Here is a 21,463-nt window from a genome sequence, read left to right on the forward strand (position 1 = left end):
CTGGCGCTGCAGAAACCCCGGGAGCACCAGTGTCGGAAGCAGTGGCCTTCAGATCTGCAAGGGCTGGGCTTTCCTTCCAGAATCTGAGAAGACAGCACAGCTGATCGTCCACTTCACCCGTTCATGTAACGGTCAAAGGAGGAAAAAGGCCTCCGAATGAGAAACAGGAAACAATAAAATCAACTTTAATTTGCCGCTTTGCGTTGTGAAAGGTCGTTACAGTATCGTTTGCAAAACCCAGCAAGGAAAGGTACGCCTGCGTGACTGAGTCCTGGGAACCACTGAGCAACGTCATTGGCCCTGCCCCCCCCGGACCTCCAGCCAGGACAAGCCTGGGGGGGCAGGGGAGGCTTGTGGAGATGAAAGCACCTGGTGGGGTGGGGGTGGGGCAGCGGGGGTGCAGAGCCCCGTTCAGACTGGCCAGGCCTGAGCAGAGGCCGTGCTGTGGACTGGAGTGGACTGTGGGTCTGTGGGTCCTGACAAGTCCAGATTCTGAAAAGTGACCTGTGAACCGTTTCCTTGGAAAGTGCTCTTCCATGGGCTGCCTTCCAGCAGCACGAGGACCTCGCTGAACTCAAAGCACGGAGTGAGGGTCACAGGCCCAGCCGTCGGACGGCTCCCACCCCTTAGGTCCAGGTCTGGGTGAGGCCGGGGCAGGCAGGCTGGTCCACATAAAGATCTGCAGGGCACCCGTGCAGCTCCTCTTCTGTTAACGATCCAGCCTCTCACGTGATCCCTGAGAAAGTGGAGGGGAGGGAGGCTCCAGCATCTGGGGGCAGGGCTGCTGCGGCCCACTTGCTCCCATCCCAAGGGGCGGAGCCCTAGCAGTCTGTCCTAGGTGTAGTGAATTCGGAGCTCGCCCCCAGAACTGCAGGCCAGCTGAGGGGCAAACTTGTTGGGGTCAGTGGTCACGGGGTGGCCACCTGTCTGCGGGTCATGCTGCGGTCTGTGTCCATGTGTTGCTGAACTCAGTCCTGCCTGGTGGCCACAGGGCCTTTGCTTTCAGAGTCCTCCCAGGCCGACAGCGGGCAAGAGTTTCCCCTCAGGAGGTGCTTCCAGACTTCTGTCCTGGGGAGGGATGGCTGTAAACATCTTGTCCTTTCTCATCACCAGATGCCCCCGTGGGTGCTGACACAGGGGGTCCAAACATTGCCAGTTACATTGTTCACAAGACCCATGAGGAGGGAGGGTCTGGGCACATTCGTTCTGTATCATTCTAGAATGATGGGGAAGGTTCCCCCAAAACCGTGTGTACCATGATTGCACATGTGGAGGGTCTGAGACTCGGTAGTAGGGAATAAAATTGGGTTGAGGCATTCCTTTGGGCCCTTCTTGACAAGTCTGGCTGCTCCTGGTCCTGGGGTTGGAGGCCAAGTCGTCAAGGCCCCAGGACATGTGAGGAGCCTGGCACAGGCTGGGGTTTGCGGGCATGTGAGGGAGGGAGGGATCCTGAGTGTGGCCATGGTGACCCTTCCAGCCTGTCAGCGGGACGCCCTGCCCTCCCTCAGGGAAGGGGCTGTTAGGGGAACAGCTCTTCACAGATCCTGCGGGTGTCCTCGGGGGCCGTCACCGTGTGGCCCACGGTCCTTGGGTCGGTGAAGATCTCGTGGTCATTCCCGCCCTGTGAAGACACGGGGGAGATGTGGGTGCCTCGCTTCTCCTGGGCGCGGGTGGCAGGAAACTGAGGAACTCGCCCTTTTACCAGCAGGCAGGCCGGGTCGGTTACCTGGGCCTCCGGGAGAAGAGCAACCCGAGCCAGGCAGTACCGAGAAGGGCTTTCTCACTTTCCCTTGAACTGCAATTTAGCTTGGAACGTGTAATTACGCCTCTGAAAGCAATCACGATGCTCTTGTGAAGATCCGAGGCTGCTTTTTCTATACAGCAAGTGCGGCAGGTGACAGCAGTCCCTGCCACTGTGTCTGAACCTTGCCCAGGCTGTTGTCACAGGCAGCAGCAGAGCCAGCGCAGGGGAGGCAGGCGGAGGAGATGGCTGGCGGCACAGAGGCAGGCCCCAGGGACGGGGAAAGGGGCCCAGGGGGTCTGCCCCAGAGCGTCTGCCTGACAGCCTACTGTGGCGCCTGGCTGTGACACGGACACGCGGGCCTCTGAGCCAACAGCAGCCACTGGTGACTATTGAGTACTTGGTGGCACGTGGCCAGGCAACAGAGGAACGGAGTTTATTTGATTCTAATTTGTTTACATTTAAATAGTTCCTGTGTTTGCCTTGTGAGTGAGCCAGGCGGCCCGGGTGTAGACCCTGCCTGGACCGCGGCCGATGGGTGAGCCAGCTGCTGGAAGGGGGGGTAATGCCGCCCCCCCAGCCGCAGGTCAGCACCTGCCCCTCAGCTTGTGCGGCTCCAGGCGTGTGCACACATCCCTTCCCCTGGGCCACTTCCAAGAGTGGAGCGCAAGTCTGCTTCTGCCAGACCTTGTATCCGGGGGGCCCTGGCACGCCACGGGGGGCCCGTTGGGGGTGGGCCCTCCAGTGTGTGCGGCATCCCCACCCCGCCCCCGGTCTGGGGTGAATGAAGCAGGCCTGCCGCCGTTCCCACACCCTGAGCTCCAGGAAAGCCCCTGCTTTGCTTCTCATGCAATTTCCTAGATTCTCCTCATAAGCCTGGACGGTCTAACTCAAAACCTTGGAAAAATCAATTAGTTTATAATACGATGAAAGTAACTGCAGAGTAAAAATGGATTTTTCTCCTAAAGATTCTATAGGAAAAAACTGATGTCCCTTTAAAGGACTTGTGGACGCAGTAACTCCAACTGCTCTCATTTTTCTGAGTATAACCTCTCCCCCAAGTTTAGGAGGGGCTGCTGCCAGGGCCCAAAATGCACCAGGGGGAGGAGTCAGGTCAGGGGCCATGAACTTGGAGCCACAGTCAGGGAAAGTCCCTTCCCAGCGCTGACTGGGGGAGCTGCGGGGGTCCTGCCCTTGCCTCACAGATTTCTGTGCCATCAAGTGGCTCTGGGTCAGCTCTAGGCGTCACGCCCACCAGGGACTACCTCAGCAAGTCAATGTGAAACCAGTTCATGGAATGCTTAGAATTAAAGTCGGATTCCTCCTACGAATAGCACGGGAGGTAAAAACTGCCACAGAGAACTTAACGTCGTAGAAACAGATTCGTGCACTATCCAGAAAACCCAACCATCTATCGGGGACACATTCAGTCTCTGTCACTCATTCACTCAGGAGGGAGGAGTCTGGATTGACACATGAGCCCAACCAGCCCAGGGAGCACCTACTACCTGCCTTCAGAGCGGAGGCAGGAAGAGGACAGGGGATGGAGGGGAACAACTCCATAGGGCAGAGAACAGAGGGGAAGAGAACCTAGACTGACAAGGGAGGCGCCAGCGAGCAGAGGAAGTGAGGGGACAAGCCACGTCCCGGAAGTCAGCTCAGCGGCCCACCAGGCCAGGGAGGTAAGGACTTGGGATTTTATGTCAAGCCACCCGGAAAGGGCAACCAGGGGACACGATCAGCTTCACCTTCTAGAGGACGGACAGGTGGGGGACGAGGACGAGGAGCAGAAGCACAGCAACGAGGAGGCTGCACAGCCAGCAGGGTTGGGGGGCGGGGTGCAGACGCCCAGCCCCTGGAACGACTCCGAAGCGGCTGCCCCGCCTGTCCCTCCCGGGAGACCTGGTCCACACGGGATGGTTCTCCGGGCTCGGTCTCGGCACCACCAGCACCACGCACGGCAGACTTTAACTTCCTCTCCTGCCAGGGCACCTGGGCTCTTCTGGGGCTCCCTGGGGCTCCCAGAGCTCGCACACCGGAGTCAGAGGGAGGTCGGGAGAAGCAGAAGCCAAGGCGAGCTAGTGTGAGTGCCCGCCTCTAGAATCAGGCTTCCGAGAACCGCAAATTCCAAACACCAGATTTGCACAGGTCACTAGGGTCCGGGTGGGGAAGACCCTTTTCTGAGAGATGACAAAGGGAACCAAGCCGGAAGGGATCCAACGGGGGCTGGGGACGGATGCCAGAGGGAGGAGAGGCCTCCAGCTCAGTGCAAACAGCCCATTAATATTTAAATATTTGAAGCAAAGGTCTGAGGGTGCCACAGAAAAGCAGAGGCAGGGCTGAGTGGGGTCCGGTCTCCCCGCTACCCGGCCATGTTTCTGCACACGCTGTTGCTGAGCTGATTGGGGGGGGTGTCAGGTGAACCCCGAGGATCCTGATGGAGAGCTGAGGAAGGGAACACAAATCACATGTCCCTGGCCCGTGGGCCTTGCTGGGCAGGAAGCAGAGCCGGGCCGCTGGATTTCGAGGCGGTCTCTGTTGCGAACACCCATCTGGGGCTCAGGCAGACCCCCTCCCTCTGGAAGTCCACCCCTGACGCACGTGGCCCCCTGCCACACGTGGCTGTTCATCTCCGGGCAGTGTAACAGGACTGATCAAATTTCTAGGTGTCAGGGTACAAAGGCCAAAGGGACAGGGCTCCGTTTCAAAGCCCCAGGGAGGGGGGGCGGTGCTCCCTGGGCTGTGGTGACAGTCACGGCGGGAGCGGTACCAACACTTCTAGGGCCGGTACCCCTGGCCTGTAGGCCGCCGCGTGGGAAGCGAGACGGATCTGAGTACGTGCTGCGGGGCTGGTATGCAGCTGCTTTCTCAACATGTGATCGTTACTGGTGAGGAAAATATTTGATAAAAATGTATGCCCTTAGATAACTATACTGATTTTTCCTAGAAAGAAATCAACTGTTACGCTTAAAAAAAAATAAAAAAACCAGTCTGGCCCCGGGGTCATGATGTTTTGAAAACAATCAGGTGATTCCGTGTACTTCCAGGACGGGACCCAGTGGCTTACAGTCTGGGGACTAACCGTGTGGTGGAAAGCAAGCTGGCTTGCTGTCCTGCTGACGCTCCCGGGGTGACCCTCCGGGTCTGCTCAAGAGTCTGGCGTACCCCCTCGTCCCCAAAACAGGGCTGAGCACTGGGTGATGGGGCCGGGCATGGATGTGCATCCAGGAGATGCTGATTCGTAGCCATCAGTGACCGTACCAGGGCACTCCCCGCGGGCTGGCCACACTCTAGGGGTCTGGAGCCAGGGTCCCCGTGAAGAGAAGAGCTACAGCATTGGCTGCTTCTGGTGTCCAGAAGGAAGGCGGGTCAGCAGGGACCCCAACAAACACCCGCACTCATGGTGTCCCCCCCGGTCCAGTGTCCTGCTTTCCATCCTCCCACAGGGGAACTGGTAGCACCCCCTCAGCTGGGTGGGGAATGTCTAACCCGGTCCAACTTCCTCCAGTCAAATCTCAGGGAGCAGCAATTTTCCTGAGGCCCCTCTGGGAGCAAGGAATACCCCTCTCTCCATGCTAACCTAAGCCTGCCACTAGCCCCCAAGACTTGGGTCTCAGATTTCACACTGACACGCACGAACAGTAGGACAGGTCTGCACAGAGGACACATTCAGTGCTCCCATCAGCCCTCAGGCATCCTGAGAGTGAGCGCGGGAGAGGCCAGGCAATGGCCAGGTCGCCCAGGGCAGGGCCAAGGGCGAACTCCGTCCGCAGCCTGGGCAGGAACTCAAGGCTCGCCGTTAACACGCACCGCCCACCCTACAGGCCCCCAGTCTCAGAGGAATCTCATACTGGATGAGCTTTTCTTAACTTCATTAAAAGCTGCAGACTTCATAGCTGGCTGGTTCCCCTGCTGGGAGAAGCAAGTCCTGCTGCCTTTCCTGAGCCGGCCGTGGGCTGGCCACCCTCCCTCTACGACCTCCCTTTCCTCCCACCGCTTCAGAAGAACTGCGTCCCCATGGGGCTGACAGGTACCACGGCTCACGACACAGACAGAGATGTGTGGTCACCCTGCGGGCAGCGGCGGCCAGACTGTAGGTCTTCTGGGTTTCAAAGCTGCCTCTTCCCACCAGGCCGATAAGGACTTCCTTGAAGCTTATTTTAAAGACAGATTTTGCTTTCTAACGTTTGCAGAAAACCAACTGTTGCATGATCTGACAGCATTTTGGAGGCGATGTGGGAGTGACGAGAGGCTTCTGGATGCCGGCCGGTCACTGACCTGCACCGCGCCCGGCCCTGCGTGGAGCCCCTTGCCGCCCATCCCGCACACCCCGCCAGGCTGCCCAAGGACCAGAGGACAGAACGTCCAAGGGTCCAGCTCAGGGTCTGACACTGAACTGCTTTAGAAACCAAAAATTTTAGTTTTCTTCCTTTTCTCAGTTTGATAATTTAAAGCTTTATTTTTCAACAGAGAGCACATTCGTGGAGTTCAAAATTTAAAGAAAGGACAGAGTGCCAAGTGTCTCTCCCATCCTTGTCCCCAGCCCTCAGGAGGTCTGTCATCAGCCTTCTTGGGTGTCCCTTCACATTCCCTTTATGCACTTACAAGCACCATGAAGAGAGATTACGTCCCCCTCTTTAGACAAAAGTGGTGCGTGTCACTTGTACTGTTCTGCACCTTACGTGGCTCGCCTGATAGAACATTCCAGAGATCAGTCTGCATCAGCGGCTTGTACAGCCACGGGGCATGCTGCCGTGTGCACGGACTGCCTTGTGTGCGGTCAGTCGCCTCCTGCAGCGGTGCCCCCCAGTCCTGCCACTCTGTGTGTGCCCTTCCTGCGCACAGGAGCGGACAGAGAACTCAATCACCCAAAAGGATCTGCTGAGTCAAAGTCAATCAGCTGTCAATGTTCCTGACTGTTAGAATGTTTTCATGTTCGGACCGCCTGAAAGCCAGGAAGCGTGAAGCCAGCAGAAGCTGTCTAGCCTGGGAATATGGAAAGGGTGGGGGCGGGGCGGAGTCAGGTGCGGCAGTCTCCCCGCCATCCCCCTCCCTGCCCCGAGGCCATGCAAAGCAGTGTGGGGTGCCTCTCTGTGCCCTGGCCATCCCTTTCCCTGCACCAAACCAAGGCACTCCAGGTTGGGCTTGGAGCCTTGAGGCTATACGCAGAGCTGGGTTTTAACAGACCCTGGTTGTTGAGGCTGATGGGCAGGATGGGGAGGGGGGAAGGGACTGACAGTCCATCCAGGACTGCCAAGCATTTAGAAAAGCAACGGCCAATGTCTACTTTCTTCACCCTGCTCTCTGGGGGTGTTCCAAGCAGGGAATGGGGGAAGGGCTCCATGTAACATCAGATCCCGCCAGATGGAGGCGGCTGCTAGGGCTGGAGAGGCTGCCAGAAAGGCCTCTAAGCCTGTGGTGCTTGGCAGGGAAATAGTTGTTTTTTTTTTTTTTTTTTTTTAAATTAAGTAGGCTCCACGTCCACTACGCAGCCCAACATGGGGCTCGAACTCATGACCCTGAGATCAAGACCCAAGTTAAGATCAAGAGTCAGATACTTAACCGAATAAGCCACCCAGGCACCCCTGGGAAATGGCTTTTTACTGACAGTTCTCAGCTCAAGTGCTGTTCCCCTGGAAACCAGCAAAAACATTTGCCTTGATGCGGAGGAAGAAAACAGCTTTCAAAATCTATCACAGAATACGAGAAGTTTAAAGCTAGTGTTTGTATGGCTCTGTGCCTGTTAAAGGTTTAGATGGCTGGACCGTTACTTCCCATTTCCAGGAAACCACCGACCGAAAGCAGCGTCAGAGAGGGCAGAGATCGGTCACCATGGTGTCAACAACCATAGTCCCAGGGCCTCTGCTGGGAAAACGGGTCATACAGCCCCTGAAAACCTCGTTTTCAAAGAGTATTCACTAACATGGGTAAATAAAATAGGTATGAGAACAAAGCAGAAAATCCAACAATGAGTATGCAGGGTCCACTTTGGGGGTAGTGGATGCCCACACAGAAAAGACGGGGAGGAGCATCAGCTGTGACCACACGTGACACTTTCTCCCTTGAACTTTCTCCAGTGCTCTACAGTGAATGTATGTTAAGAATCAGAAAAAAACCTTCCGTAAGAAGTATCCGCCTTTAAAAAGTAGGTAAAACTAAAAACCAAACAAACAGAATCCAGGTGCAGTCCTGTAGCTAAACAGCACAGAAAATGCTCAAATTTCCAGATGGAGAATTCCCAAAAGCTGGCATTCTCTGCTAATCTCAAGAACCACATTTCATTCTGCAAAGTCCCCAGTGAGGCTTCTGGTGGCTCTTTGCACACAGCAAGAGCGTCATCACGGAGAAAAACCTGGCTTTGCCTGTCTCAGCAGCTCTCTTCCCGGCCTGGCAGAGCGGGCACGGGGCCGGAAGGGCTGCGGAGGCGCCCGGCCAGCTCGCTTTCTCCAAAGACATCAAAGTCCGATGCAAAAGCATTTCTGCAGCCAAAGAATTTCACCAAATGGACGCGGTTGCAAACCACTTCTCTGTCATTAAGAACGAGGCTAAAGGACACGCCTCCAGGAAAGCAGCACCATGCTGTCTGGGAACTAGAAGAGAACGTTCCCCATCGCGACGGAGGGATGGCCTGCTGGACTGGAAAGCCTGCGTGCTTAGAGACAAGGTAGTCTGTTCTGGTGCCACCAGTTCTGTCCCGGGCTGTGACCCTGGGCAAGTCACTTACCCTTTCCGTTGTTTTTTATTTTTTTTTTTTTAAAGATTTATTAATATACGAGAAAGAAAGAGAGAAAGAAAGAACATGAACACGTGGAAGTGCAGAGGGAGGGAGACAAGTAGACTGCCTACTGAGTGGGGAGCCCGCCGCAGGGCTTGATCCCAGGACCCCAAGATCACACCAAGCTGAAATCAGGAGTCAGATATTTAACAACTGAGCCACCCAGGCACCCCGAGTCCTGGTTTTATCCTTTAGAAAGATGGACACGAGCCTATATTGATCAGAAGTCTCTCTAATGCTAGAAGACCTTACGTGGGGACCTTGCTGATAGGCAGGTAGGTCCACCCCAGAAAAACCTTAACAGAACGGCAAGTACTCTGCAGTGGATCACAGACCGGACAGTAAGCAAACTCTGAATGTCCAGGGCATACCTGCTGGGTGCAGGATGGCCACAAAGCCCGAACCAGGACCTCTGATACCAAGATAATTCCCATCACCGGGCGGCATGTGAAGGGAAGCGGGCGGAGGGGCCCAGACGAGGACAGGAATTTAAAGGAAGGGGCCTGGGCAGTGAGTGGCTGGTGCCGAGCCTCTTCTCAGGGCCCCACCTGTGCCAAGAAGAGCCCCGTCCTGCTGCCACCGTGGCTCTGGGGAAATCCCTCCTCTGCAGTCCTCCTCCTGGTGCTGGCCTTCGACACGGCTCTGCTCTCAGCCCCGATTTAGGCTCAGTCCAGCACCTGTCCATCAGGGACAGCTCCCCAGACCGTGTGTGTGCGATGCCCACCGCTAACACAGTCCCTGATGCGGTCTCTCGAATTTGAGACCCGTGAGATTCCCTGTCTTCCTACCATTTAGGATGCCTTGTGCCCAACTCATAATGAAGGTCTCTGGGGGAAAGCACAGTGGAAACATGACCTAAAAATGGCCAAGGGCTTGGAAGGGGACAAAGGACTGGGCAGCGGCACTGGGCAGGTGTTCTGGAAGGCCACAAAGTGAGCCTCGAAAGGGCCCCATGACCGTCCTCACTGAGATGTCTGGTGTCCGAGCGCAAAGGGAGGGAGGCTGATTCGCCCCTCTCAGGGGAAAGCAGCCCCTGCTCAGTGTGAGCTGGTCCAGTGCGTACCGCGTGGTGGAGGGGAAAAGGACCACGTGTCCGTGTCCCCTTTCCCAGCCTGAACCAAACAGTCCAATTCCAAAATACGCTCCCGTACTTACAGGCATGGTTTTGTCCCCGAAGAAATAGATGGTCTTATAGCCGTCATTTTCTACATGTCTCAGGCAGTACCGCTTGTCCCAGCCATCAGGAAAGACGTCAATGCTGATCTGGCCTCCTGCCGAGAGGGGGGAAGACACAGAAGCGAAAGGCAGGAAAGAGGTGAGGGGCGTGGGGCCGAACCGAACATGCGGCCTACTCGTCAGCAACGGGAGGGCTGAGGTCGATTTCTAATACTCTTGTTTGCTATTTATGCTATTTATGCTATTATGCTATTTTAGGGACCGGTGCTAGAAATTAATGTGATGTTAAAAGATGTGATGTGAAAAGCAAGACAGATCGGCAGCTCAGAACGAGGAATGCACTTGTGTTCAAGCGCTGCGCCAAAGGCACAGGTCTAAAGGAAGCACACTGGTGGAAAATCCGGTAACAGCTTCAATCGGCTGGGCCGCCCCGAGCTTTGACACATTCTGGCTCTTGGGGGCGAGGCCCAGAAGCTGGCTGCATGTGGTGCATCTTGCAGGAAAAAGGAAAAGCAGGTGGAAAGTGATTTGCGGGAAGCTTTCAGGGGTGATGAAACCCTCTGAAAGCTTTGTCGGGGAGACGTTCACCTCGAGGTTCAAGAACACTTGAACATCTACCTGCCCTAGCAGACATAATCCCTTTGCAATTCGAGTCTTCCTACACCTGTACGCTTAGGGGAGGTGGTAAAACAAGGGGGCTCTACATAATGACCCATCAGCGCTGACAGAAGTCCGCTTGCTTTGAGCATCTCACAAGTGTATTCTACTGAAAACCAAGGCCGGCCAAGACACCAGCGCTGCGGGAAGAACTCTGTCGGACACAGGAAACGTTCGCGGGCCGGTTGGCCACTGCAGACACAACCTCTGTAGGCTCAGACAAGTCCCCTTTTCCTCCAGGGCCTCAGTTTCTTGATTTGTAGCACCAACCCAGCTGGCAGCTACGGATCCCTGCTGCTCACGCATGATGAGATTTCAGAATCTGTTCGGCTGAGCGCTACTCTGGGCCAGGAAGAAGGTGCCGGGGCAGGGGTGGGGGTGGGGAATCCTGCCAGGTGAGACTTTAGAACCAAATCCCACGGCCAGGGAGAGTCTCCATGAGGGCTGACCACACAGGAGCGCTCACCCCTGCACTCCTCTCGCTCACCTTCACACCAGGCACAGCCCCATTCCAAGAGCTCACTGGCCCCCCCGGCCCCCTGGCAGGTGGTTACTGAAGCCGGAAGCCGGCCCGAGTGCACCGTACCTATGGAGAACGTGACGCCTTTGCCTGCAAACTCTTTCTGCAGGTCTGCTACGAACTTCTGTCTGATGTTTTCTTTCTGAGAAAAACAAGGAGATACCGATTGTCTAGCGCATGTCAGTCCAGAAGGCACCCTTCAGCCGCCGGCCACCAGGCTGCACATCTTATCTCCACTCCATAGACCCAGGCTGTGTTGGAGGGACTCACTTTATCGAGTTCATGAAACTCAATGCGTTCTTCTTGACTGCAGCTTCTCCCAATTGGGGACACGTTCAACATCCCGTTTCGGAACTCAATGAAAGTACCCCTGGAGAGGAAAGGGGACGAGCCCCGGAGAGACATTATTTATGTGGGCGACTTTACAGATGGGTAAACAGGCTCAAATTTCCAGAAGGCAGGGGCTGGTATGATCAACACTTCACCGGGCTGGGCTCAGCCACAGCGCAGCCTCGGGCCACAGGTGGCTAATCTGAACTGAGATTAGATTTCAAAGATAGAGCATGAAAGGGGAATGTCACCCTCATTCTGAAATGCTCTATGTTGACTATGTGTTAAAATGACTATATTTTGACTACAATGAATTAAATAAAACATGATTAAAATTAATTTGGGGTATTTTTTTAATGCAGCTACAGAAAACTTAAAATTGCCCATGTAGCCCACATTATTTCTGTTGGACAGTGAATTTTATCATTAATAAAGAGCTATGAGGGGGCACCTGGGTGGCTCAGTTGGTTGGGCGTCTGCCTTTGGCTTAAGTCATGATCCCAGGGTCCTGGGATAGAGCCCTACGTTGGGCTCCCTGCACTGGGGAGTCTGCTTCTCCTCCCTTTGCCTGCCTGCCTACTTGTGCTCTTTCTCTGTCAAATTAAAATAATAATAATAATAATAATAATAATAAAAAGAACTATGAAAATGATTACCATCTCTCAAGTTCCCTGAAGAATCTGAAAATTCAGGCGCCTGACATTTTTGTTAGTGACCTCTTGAACCCACCGATCTGACCACACAAAGCTATGGGAAAAGGCTCTGAGGGCTGCTTGGCGAGCCTCCGTCATACCGACGAAACACAGCCGCTGTGGCTAGCTGCTACTAAATGGTTGCTCCGATCACAGAACCTGAGAACAGCTTAACACTTTTTTTAGTTACTCTGAATAAAGATTAAAACAAAACAAAATAAAACAAAACCATTTCCCCACACTGTGTTTCCAGTTTGAATCTCAAAACAGTTTCTTAAAAGCTAAAATAACTGTGAGCTATTCATCCTTACAGTGCAATTTAAGGGTTCTGTGACTATGTGCTCAGAAGTATCTTCTAGTTCTAAATGCCGATGCCTGTGAGGATCTAGAACCTCTTCCTTGGGTCCTTTCTGTCTTCCACACACAGCCCTGATCTTGAGCCACAAGCCACCTGTAAATACCGGGGACAGAGGCCCAGTGTTGAGCGGAGGGCCTGCTTCAAGGCCAACGCAGCCTCCTGCTGCCTGAATTCACGGTGGGGATCTCATGCTAATTTGAAATTACAGATCTTCAGAGAACACCGAAGCCAGAGGCAATGGGATTTTACTACATGAAGTCAAACTTCCAAATGACAGCAATTAATGCAGATTTTATGTCATACCGAGGGCTGAGCGAGCAGGGCTGTGTGTGGGGTCTGGCCTGGGCTTCCGGGGTGGCTCCCAGGTGGCTCATGCTGCTTTTCACACTGCTCTTACAGGCCTTCTCCTGGACCCACAGTCTTGGCAAGCATCTTAGTTTCCGCTTCCCATCATGTGGAAATGCTGTTTATGGATTCATTCTTCCACTAGAAGGTTTCCAATAATGTCTTACTAACTAAGCACAGGGCCCGGGACTAAAGTCAGCACCAACCCAGACAATGCGACTCCTCCCCATGCCAACACAGCCTCTGCTAAAAGCAAACCCACCTTTTTTTTTTTTTTAAGATTTATTTATTTATTTATTTGATAGCGATCACAAGTAGGCAGAGAGGCAGGCGGGGGTGGGGGGGGGAACAGGCTCTCCGCTGAGCAGAGAGCCCGATGCGGGGCTCGATCCCAGGACCCTGAGATCATGACCTGAGCCGAAGGCAGAGGCTTAACCCACTGAGCCACCCAGGCGCCCCCCAAACCCACCTTTTCTTCGGGAGTTTAATTCTTGCGATGTAGCTCAGACAGTAGTTGATTAGATCTTGGATTAGGGCCTCGCCCAGGTGACCTTGAATACTCTAGATAAAACAAACACTGGGGTTACTTGAATCAGGGGGAGGCATTTTTGAAATAACTTCACAGCCAACCCGGGGCTTCAGCCACTACTGGCGAGGGTGACTAGGCTGACGTGGCCAGCGTGACACGCCCCCGCTACCTTTTTTCTTCTCTCCCTGCGTGAAAACATAAGGCAAACCACAAAGGGCTTTAGTTAAAGCATTTCCTGCTTCATGACTCAAGATTTTTGTACAAATTATCTTTTGAATGCTTCCTGGAAGACCCAGAGAGTTTATTAGCTGCTGCTTTTATTCAATTAAAATATCTACAAACGCTTACAGAAAGTATCTTTGTTCCACTCAGGCTTTCTCATATGTCTGAGTGGAAAGATCTTGTTACTAGCAACAGCTACACGGCAACTCTTAAAAATGCTTGGAGTGAGGCAGCCTGCCCTCGTTTCTGCTAGCACGACAGAAATATCAGATTAAGTATCCTTAAAAAAACAATGCTGAAATTTAGTTAACAATTTGGAATATGTGACAGTCACATGGCTCGACACTCAAGACGTGGGAAAGCATCCAGGGTAGAGGTTCACTCCTTCCCCGGCTCCTCACCTCCTGGACACACCTCCTCAGAAGCATCCAGTGTCAAATAGCTTTTTGGAAAGCATTTTAATAATAGTATATAGTCGTCTGGATACTCTAGAACCTACCTGTTTACACAAGAGTTTCCCATCTTTGTATGCAACCAGGCCGTTTTCGGGAAACACATAATCGTATTTTTCGACCACTGTAACCAAAACAAGAGAAAAGTCAGCGTGCAAGGAACTGAAGCTGGTTTCTCTTTCTTGATTAACATGTCTCACCGATAAAACAGGGAAACTCCAGTAAAGACTGTAAAAGGGTATCTTGCCTTAACAGGGTCGGGAGGTGGGGAAAAAACGCCTTAAAAAAAAGACTCTAATTACAAATGTGCAAGATGGTGGCCAGGCTGGTGTTCGGAGACCTGGTGGTGGGCCCTCTCACGTCTCTGCCTTCAGCCCCCTCTACCTGGAGAGGAAGATGGGAGCCAAGGAAGGCCCCCAAGCCTCCCTGTGGACCCGCATCACCAGGGCCGTGATGAAAATGTGCAGATTCCCAGGCTCTGCTCTCAGGCCTTCTGAATCAGAACATGCAGGACCAGGCTAAAGATCAGAATTTAAAAATAAATAAATAAATAAAATATATATTTTTAACAGGTCTTTAGGTGATTCTTATATTATAGCAGCCAGATTTGGAGACCACTCATATAATACTAAATGGGTTTCTGAACTTTAGTTGCTCGTTAAAATGCAGACTCCCAGGTGCCCTGTGTTGGGTGGGGCCCTCACATCTGTATTTCCACAGGTTCCCCAGGTGATTCTGATACAGCTGGTCTTCAACTTTCTTCTAGCTTGTGAAGGTTCTGAGTCTGTTGTTTTGACTCACTCTTTGAAATCTACAGACAATGCCCTACCCTGACATAAAGCCTCTCTGAGCCTGTGGTTAAAAATATGGCCAGAGGCAGAAAGGGCCATCAGGGCCGGGTAACAGGATTTCCGGGGCTTAATGTGCCCCATTATGTTGTGTCTAGTGTTTCTAAGTAGAGCATCTATGAGAAAAATGGAAGGGTAAGCAGAACAGAGAGCTTTAGAGAGAATGCATAGATTATGCTCATCCAATACACTAATCCAATAAAGACAGCCTACACCGATTTGGACTGTAAGATACTACAGCCAAAACACTGGTTCTCCATTGGGGGTGACACTGCCCCCCACAGGGTATTTGGCAATGTCTGGAGACATTTTTGGTTGCCACACTGGGCACGGAGGTGCTCCTGGCATCCCGTGGGTGGAGGCCACAGGGGTGCAGTTCAACATCCTACAGTGTGCACAGGACAGCCACCCACAATGGAGAATGATCCGGCCCAAAATGTCAACAGTGTCCCAAAGAACGATCATCTCAACCATCTCTCCACCATCTAGTTCTTAGAGGTCAGGCACCCTAGGGGCCCTGGGGCTACAAGATGAGTAATGTAGAGTCAGAGTCTTCCAGAAAAACAGATGGACAACCAGATAGTTTGCAACATGCAGAGTGTGTCCTGCTGGCAAGGCTATGCATGACAATCTCCTGAGGCGGGGCGGGGGTGGGGGTGGGCCCTGCTAAAATACGATTCCCAGGCCCCAGAGACCTCAGGATCTCCAGTGAAGGGGCCAGTAAGAACCCCTGGCTTCCCGGGGCCTGTGCTGGAGGTTCTGGTTCACCAGGTAGGGTTAAGAGCCTGGGCGTCCCATGATTAGGGAACTCTGGGAAACACTGTGTTAGAAAAACGGAGAGGAGGCCCCCAGACCTGGAAGGCATCTGAACACCTGGGTAAGAAGGACAGTCAGGAGATGGGGACTGAGCTGAGCTCAGAGGGTGGACAGGGACAAGGCAAAGCATTCCAGGCAGTGACACACACACTCAAACTTCTGGTTGACCCCACCCATGTATCTGGGAACCGAGTGGTCCACCACCAATTCCAGAAATTTATTTATAACATTAAGAACACAGGAAAGCGAAAGCAGAGAGAATGTCTGTCCAAACAAGGCAGCAGGAAGCCTGCCACACGGGGAGGAAGGCTCGAGGCTGCCTAAAACACTTAATGGCCACAGGTTCGAATGTCCTCATAGGAAGCTGCCATCAACCGAACGTAACTTACCATCCTTTCCCAGCTGCTCCTGTACTTTCTCGAAGTCTGACCCGCCTACCACACCAATTTTGATCTTCTGCCTCAAGTTTTGTAGAAAGCCATCCATTTCTTTGGTAATTTTCTACGTTTCAAAAAGGAAGATAAAAAGTCATGAGCCATAAAGTAACCAGGAGACTGAAACTCAAAGAGTGATACAATCCTGACTTCCATATATGCCAGTTCAGGCTCTAGGTCTGTAGTGAGTCCAAATATTTTAGTTGCGATTTGGGGAAATCAACTTTTTACCAGAAAAAATGTGTTAAATTTTACTTATTTTTACCCAGCTTAAAACACACAAGCAATATATTAACAGCTGCTGTGTGCTGTTCTGGCTCTTCCGCTCTGCGTTCACATACTTGCCTACATGTGCAAAAATAAATAGATCTTATTTTCTGACACACAAGTGGACTCATTCTAGGTCTTGTGCAGTGACTTGTGTTTTCAGCAGTGAGTTGCAATGGCCGTTCCATACCGATACACAAAGATGGAGAACATTCCTTTCAAATGCTACATTGTATTCCACTTACGGGTTTAAGTTGCTATTTTAGAACAAAACATGGTAAGATTACAGAGGACATTCAGAATTGATTTGTTATAATTATACAAAACCAAAAATAAATAAATAAGTACAACAGCAAGAGCACAAGATTTTTTCAGTCTCTCCTAAAAGAAAAGCTCTTAGGTATCAACAGAGGTCTCAGTGGTGTAATTTTTTGCTAGTTGAAGTCCAAACTGTGGACTAATTCAATAGAAATTATGAACATGAAAAAAATATTCCTGTACTAAGACAAATCACAATTCATTTTTTAAAAGTTATTTTGTTACTTTTAGTAATCTGAATTATATATTCACATGGGGTATCTATTTTTTTATTTTTATTTTTGAGAGAGAGAATCTTAAGCAGGCTCCATGCCGGCTTTTTTTTTTTTTTTTTTTTGAGTTTAAATGCATTTTATTTTTAGACAACCTACATGACATGTTTTTCTCTTAAAAACAATGCCTCTGCTCCAAATAAATCAGGGTCAAAATAAATGAAGAGCTCAAGATGACATCAGTCCCATTTGTCTAAGTCCTGGTGTTGTGTGGATGAAGACCAGCAGCCAGTTACGACAACAGGTGATACATCCAAAGTAATGGCCAGATGCATTAACATTCATGCATTAACCCTGAAATCATGGCCTGAGCTCAAATCAAGAGTAGGACACTTAACCAACTGGGCCGCCCAGGGACCCCTAACTTATTGCTATTCTTTAACTAAACTCTACCCTCAATGTGGGGTTTGAACTCATGACCCCGGGATTAAGAGCAGCACGTTCCACTGACTGAGCCAGCCTGGAGGTCCTCACACTGGGTATCTTTAGAAATGAAGTGAGCAGAAATTAAAAACAAAAACAAAAAAACCAACTTCAACGCATAAATATCTAGAGTTTAATCTTCTCTTTTTCTTTTCTTTTAAAGATTTTATTTATTTGACAGAGAGAGATCACAAGCTGGCAGACAGAGGGGGAAGCAGGCTCCCTGCTGAGCAGAGAGCCCGACACAGGGCTCTATCCCAGGACCCCGAGACCATAACTTGAGCCGAAGGCAGAGGCTTAACCCACTGAGCCAGCCAGGCACGCAAATCTTCTCTTTTTTCTTAAAAAAAAAAAAAAAAATTACAGTAATATACACACAGGATTAATAAAATCGTACAGAAGGGCTTATAACAGAACACAAACTTTTCTACACTTTCTGTGGAATCTCAACTTAGCAGACAAAATTTAGAAGTGCAGTGGCAGCCTCTACAAATCAATGACTATGAAAATGGGTCCTGGAGCCCTCCAAGTGGCTTACTTCCACGTGACGTCAGGATGGCAGGAAGTGGGGAAGAGTCCCTGGATTGCAAAATATTAAAAATGCAATACTTCTGTCTTCAAGCAGAACCCAAAGCTGTAATTTCTTTTATCTTAACCCCAGTGCACACTGATGAGCTCTGTGGTACTGTGGCCATCAGGCGTGTCTGCAATGTGTGTGTGTGTGTGTGTGTTAGAAGGCACCTTCTCACTTCTGAGGGGCAGCAAATATTTTTTTGACAGGAAGTAAGATCCAGCTGCTTGTGAGCATAACAGAGCATCTAAACTACCCACGGTTGGAGAGGTTGTTGGAGCAAAATAATCACAGACCAAAGTTGTTGTGATGTTCCCAAATAACTCTGTGTTGCTAATCACAAGGAATTCTTTGTAAGTTATCCTGGGTAAAAATAAAACAGAGAAAGATCCAAAAGCTTGAAATTGAGGTCAAAGCAGGATAAAAATTCACCTTCTGAAAAAACCAACTACAAAAGACTTCTTTTGGGACAATAGAGGAAAACTGACGGAGCAAGTAAGAGTCAGCAGAATAGGGTGCATGGGCCAGCATTAACTTGCCATCGGGTTCCGTGAGGTACGATTGCAACGCAGCCATATCCATTCACTTGCGTGCTGTCCGTGGCCGCAATGACACAGCCGAGTAGTTGTGACAGAGACCACATGGCTGGCGGAGTCTCAACTCTTTACTATCTGGCCTTTTACAGAAAAATGTCTGCTGACTGCTGAACCAGGGCATTAAATAATAGGAGGGAACTGGTGACACGTTTTGTAGGTGATGATGATGATGGCACTATGGTCACCACAGATGTCCTCAAGAGATCCAGGCTCAAATATTTAGGGGTGAATTACCATGATGACTGTGGCTTCGGAAGTGGCACATCAAAGAATAAAAGTGTAGAAAAGTTAATGTCAATCATCGCTGATTTTAAGTGGTGGGGATACGGCGATTCAGTATACCAGTTTTGCAGTAATTCTGTACGTTTGAATTTCTTTTGAATTTCGATTTTATTTATTTATTAAATATTTTATTTATCTACTTGACAGACAGAGATCACAGGTAGGCAGAGAGACAGGCAGAGAGAGCGGAAGGGAAGCAGGTTCCCGGCCGAGCAGAGAGCCCGACGCGGAGACCATGACCTGAGCCGAAGGCAGAGGCTTTAACCCACTGAGTCACCCAGGTGCCCCTCGATTTTATTCTTTTAAGGTTTAAAAGTAATGTGCACCTAACGTGCAGCTAGAATTTATGCTCTGAGATCAAGAGTCATATGCTCTAGTGACAGAGTCAGCATAAAGCCGGAAAACAATTCAGTCAGGTTTAGGGCCCCCTTCTTTTGTTCGAAGTCTCAACTGTTTTTAGATGGAATAACCTTTTTTAGGAAAGTACTCAGCACAAGAAAATTCTACTAAAATAGTGATATGTGCGGAGTTCTGGACTCCATTCTAATTAGATTTTATCTGCTTATATCATATCGTGTGTCAGCAGCTGCAAGATAACCCATTCTTCTGCTTCTGGACTGTAATATGCTTATCACTGTTTGGGAATGCATGTTTTGAGGGAGGGAAGGTATTATATTATTCTATAATGAATAGATCTCTTGCTAAAATATTTTTATTTTTTACCCGGAACACCTGGCACCCAGAAACAATTTTGTTAGACCTTTTTTTTTTTTTAGTGTTAAAATTATTAGTTTGCTGCAAAGAATATCATATTTCAAATGTGTTACAGGAATACATTGTGGGTTTCTTTGCTATTTCATACTTCATGGTCATCTATCCTGATTCCTTCTGGAAGGCAGAAGCACCTTCCGGAATGGCATAACCAGCAGCCAGAACAGCTTCCATCTTGGAGCGGTGGCAGAAAATGGCAAACTTAGCAAATGACAACACCTGCAGCCCAGACACTTGTACCAGATTTGCTGTGAGAAACAGAGGTCATGGTTTCACTGAGTCTCGGTTTCCTTATGTTTAAAAGGGTAAAAGAGGGGCCCCTGGGTGGCTCAATGGGTTAAGCCTCTGCCTTCGGTTCAGGTCAGGGTCTCGGGGTCCTGGGATAGAGCCCTGCATCTGGCTCTCTGCTCAGCAGGGAGCCTGCTTCACTCTCTCTGCCTGCTTGTGATCTCTGTCTGTCAAATAAATAAATACAACCTTAAAAAAAAAAAGGGTAAAAGAAATTATCCTACGTGGTAGGAAAGAGGGGAAAAGGTTGAGAAGGTCCAGTGATATCATGCAAAAAGGTATGGAATGTGAACCCTAGACCATCACAGCCCATGGGCCAAACTGAGCAGCTGGTTGTTTTGTAACAAATAAATAAAATAAAGCTTTATTAGAACACAGCCATGCTGTGTCTACATAAGGTCTATGGCTGCTTCTGCATTACAGCTGAGTAGTTACTACAGACCATGTGGTTGGCAGAGACAAAAATTTTTGCTATCTGGGCCTTTACAAACAGAGTTGCTGACTTTGGCTCCAGACAGCCATGAGCTTCTCTAACAGTCCAGAAGTGTGTTTTGGTCACCGCACCTGGGTCACAAAGGGCCTCTGAAGAACTTGCCATTGAGTTTCATCACTAGATGCACCGAATCTGTGGCTCAGAAAGGCAAAATGATGTCACACGCGTGTAATGTGTCCGTCTGGAGCACACCACTGCCACCCTCCGGCCAAAATTAAGAAGGCAGGGGGGGATAAAAAGTGAAGTTAGTAAGGTTAGTTGGGTCCCGTTTCAAGTTTGAATGGCTGTTGTTCAGTGACCAGTCCCGGCAAAGGGGAGGTCCGCGTCAGCTTCATCACAAATCCTGATCTTAACCGAAAGCTACATTCAAGCCTGCAGCAGCAACATCTATAAGTGGGAAGCAAGCTTCCAAGAGTTCAAGGGGGCTCGCAGCAGGCAGTCTGAAAAAATCTAGGTCTCCTTGCTCACTCCCGTGTGGAGAAAAGGGGGTGGTTGGCAGCGGCTAATATTTATTGACTACTGCCGAACACGGCCCACCGTACCCAGAATATTTTTAGAATTTATTCGATTTCGTTCGACCTTCACAAACACCATATGGAAAGGGGAAGGTCCCCACTGACAGCCGTGGAGGCTGAGACTGAGGTTAAGTGACTTGCTCAAGGTCAGACAGCTGTCGAGAGGGTACACCGGAGACTCTATTAGGTCTGTTTGACCTGCACACTTATGTTTTTCATATTAGGGCACAAGGTACAGCTCGCAGGTGACAGGACGGAGGCGCGCTCATAGCTGGCAAGGGGGCTGAGCTGGGCTTCAAATCCAGCGCAGGCGGTGAAAGTCCCGAACCGCGTTTTCCAACCCCAGAAAAGTTTTTCGCTTTTCGGTGTTTTTCGGCCCCGTCCCATCTCTCCGAGCACCCTGAGGGTCTGCACCCGCCGCTGCCACCCCGCCGGGCGCCGCCTACCTGTCGCGGGGCCGTCAGGGTCCCGTCCACGTCGAAGAGGCACAGCGCTGGGCCGGACGCCGCCATGTCGCCGGTTTCCAACCACTCGGGATGGGACTCGTTGGCAACCAGGAACTCGACCCAGAACTTCCGGGTTCGCCCCCCCCCCCCCCACCGCCCCAGCCCCCGTACCGCAGGGCACGCTGGGGGAAGGAGCATTCCCTCCCAAGGTGCCTGGGACTTCCGTCGGATAGTCTTTCGGAACCACAAATCCCAGGATGCAATGCGTCTACACGGCGTCCTATGACGGTCGAGCACGCGCCGTCAGAGGTTCCGGGGGCAGAGGG

The 21,463-nt window shown here is 51.0% G+C and overlaps 1 protein-coding gene across 4 annotated transcripts; it reads right to left on the bottom strand.

Moving 5' to 3' along the window:
- Window positions 1-169: 169 nt before the first annotated feature.
- On the bottom strand, window positions 170-21,282 carry PMM2 (phosphomannomutase 2). 4 transcript variants are annotated; one of them, XM_080830062.1, is made up of 8 exons: window positions 21,138-21,282; window positions 15,851-15,962; window positions 13,845-13,921; window positions 13,064-13,155; window positions 11,140-11,239; window positions 10,936-11,011; window positions 9,672-9,787; window positions 170-1,621 (listed from the first exon to the last, which is right to left on the bottom strand). In XM_080830062.1, exons 1-8 carry the CDS (start codon window positions 21,201-21,203, stop codon window positions 1,520-1,522), a joined length of 741 nt encoding a protein of 246 aa, XP_080686188.1. In that variant the 5' UTR covers window positions 21,204-21,282; the 3' UTR covers window positions 170-1,519. The 4 variants fall into 4 exon arrangements, with proteins under 4 accessions (XP_080686188.1, XP_080686189.1, XP_080686190.1 ...); XM_080830063.1 differs by lacking the exon at window positions 170-1,621 and adding an exon at window positions 6,176-6,727; XM_080830064.1 differs by lacking the exon at window positions 170-1,621 and adding an exon at window positions 7,203-8,466.
- Between the last annotated feature and the right edge of the window lie 181 nt (window positions 21,283-21,463).

The sequence above is a fragment of the Martes martes genome, assembly GCF_963455335.1.
Source record: "Martes martes genome assembly, chromosome: 18".
NCBI classification, from domain to species: domain Eukaryota; kingdom Metazoa; phylum Chordata; class Mammalia; order Carnivora; family Mustelidae; genus Martes; species Martes martes.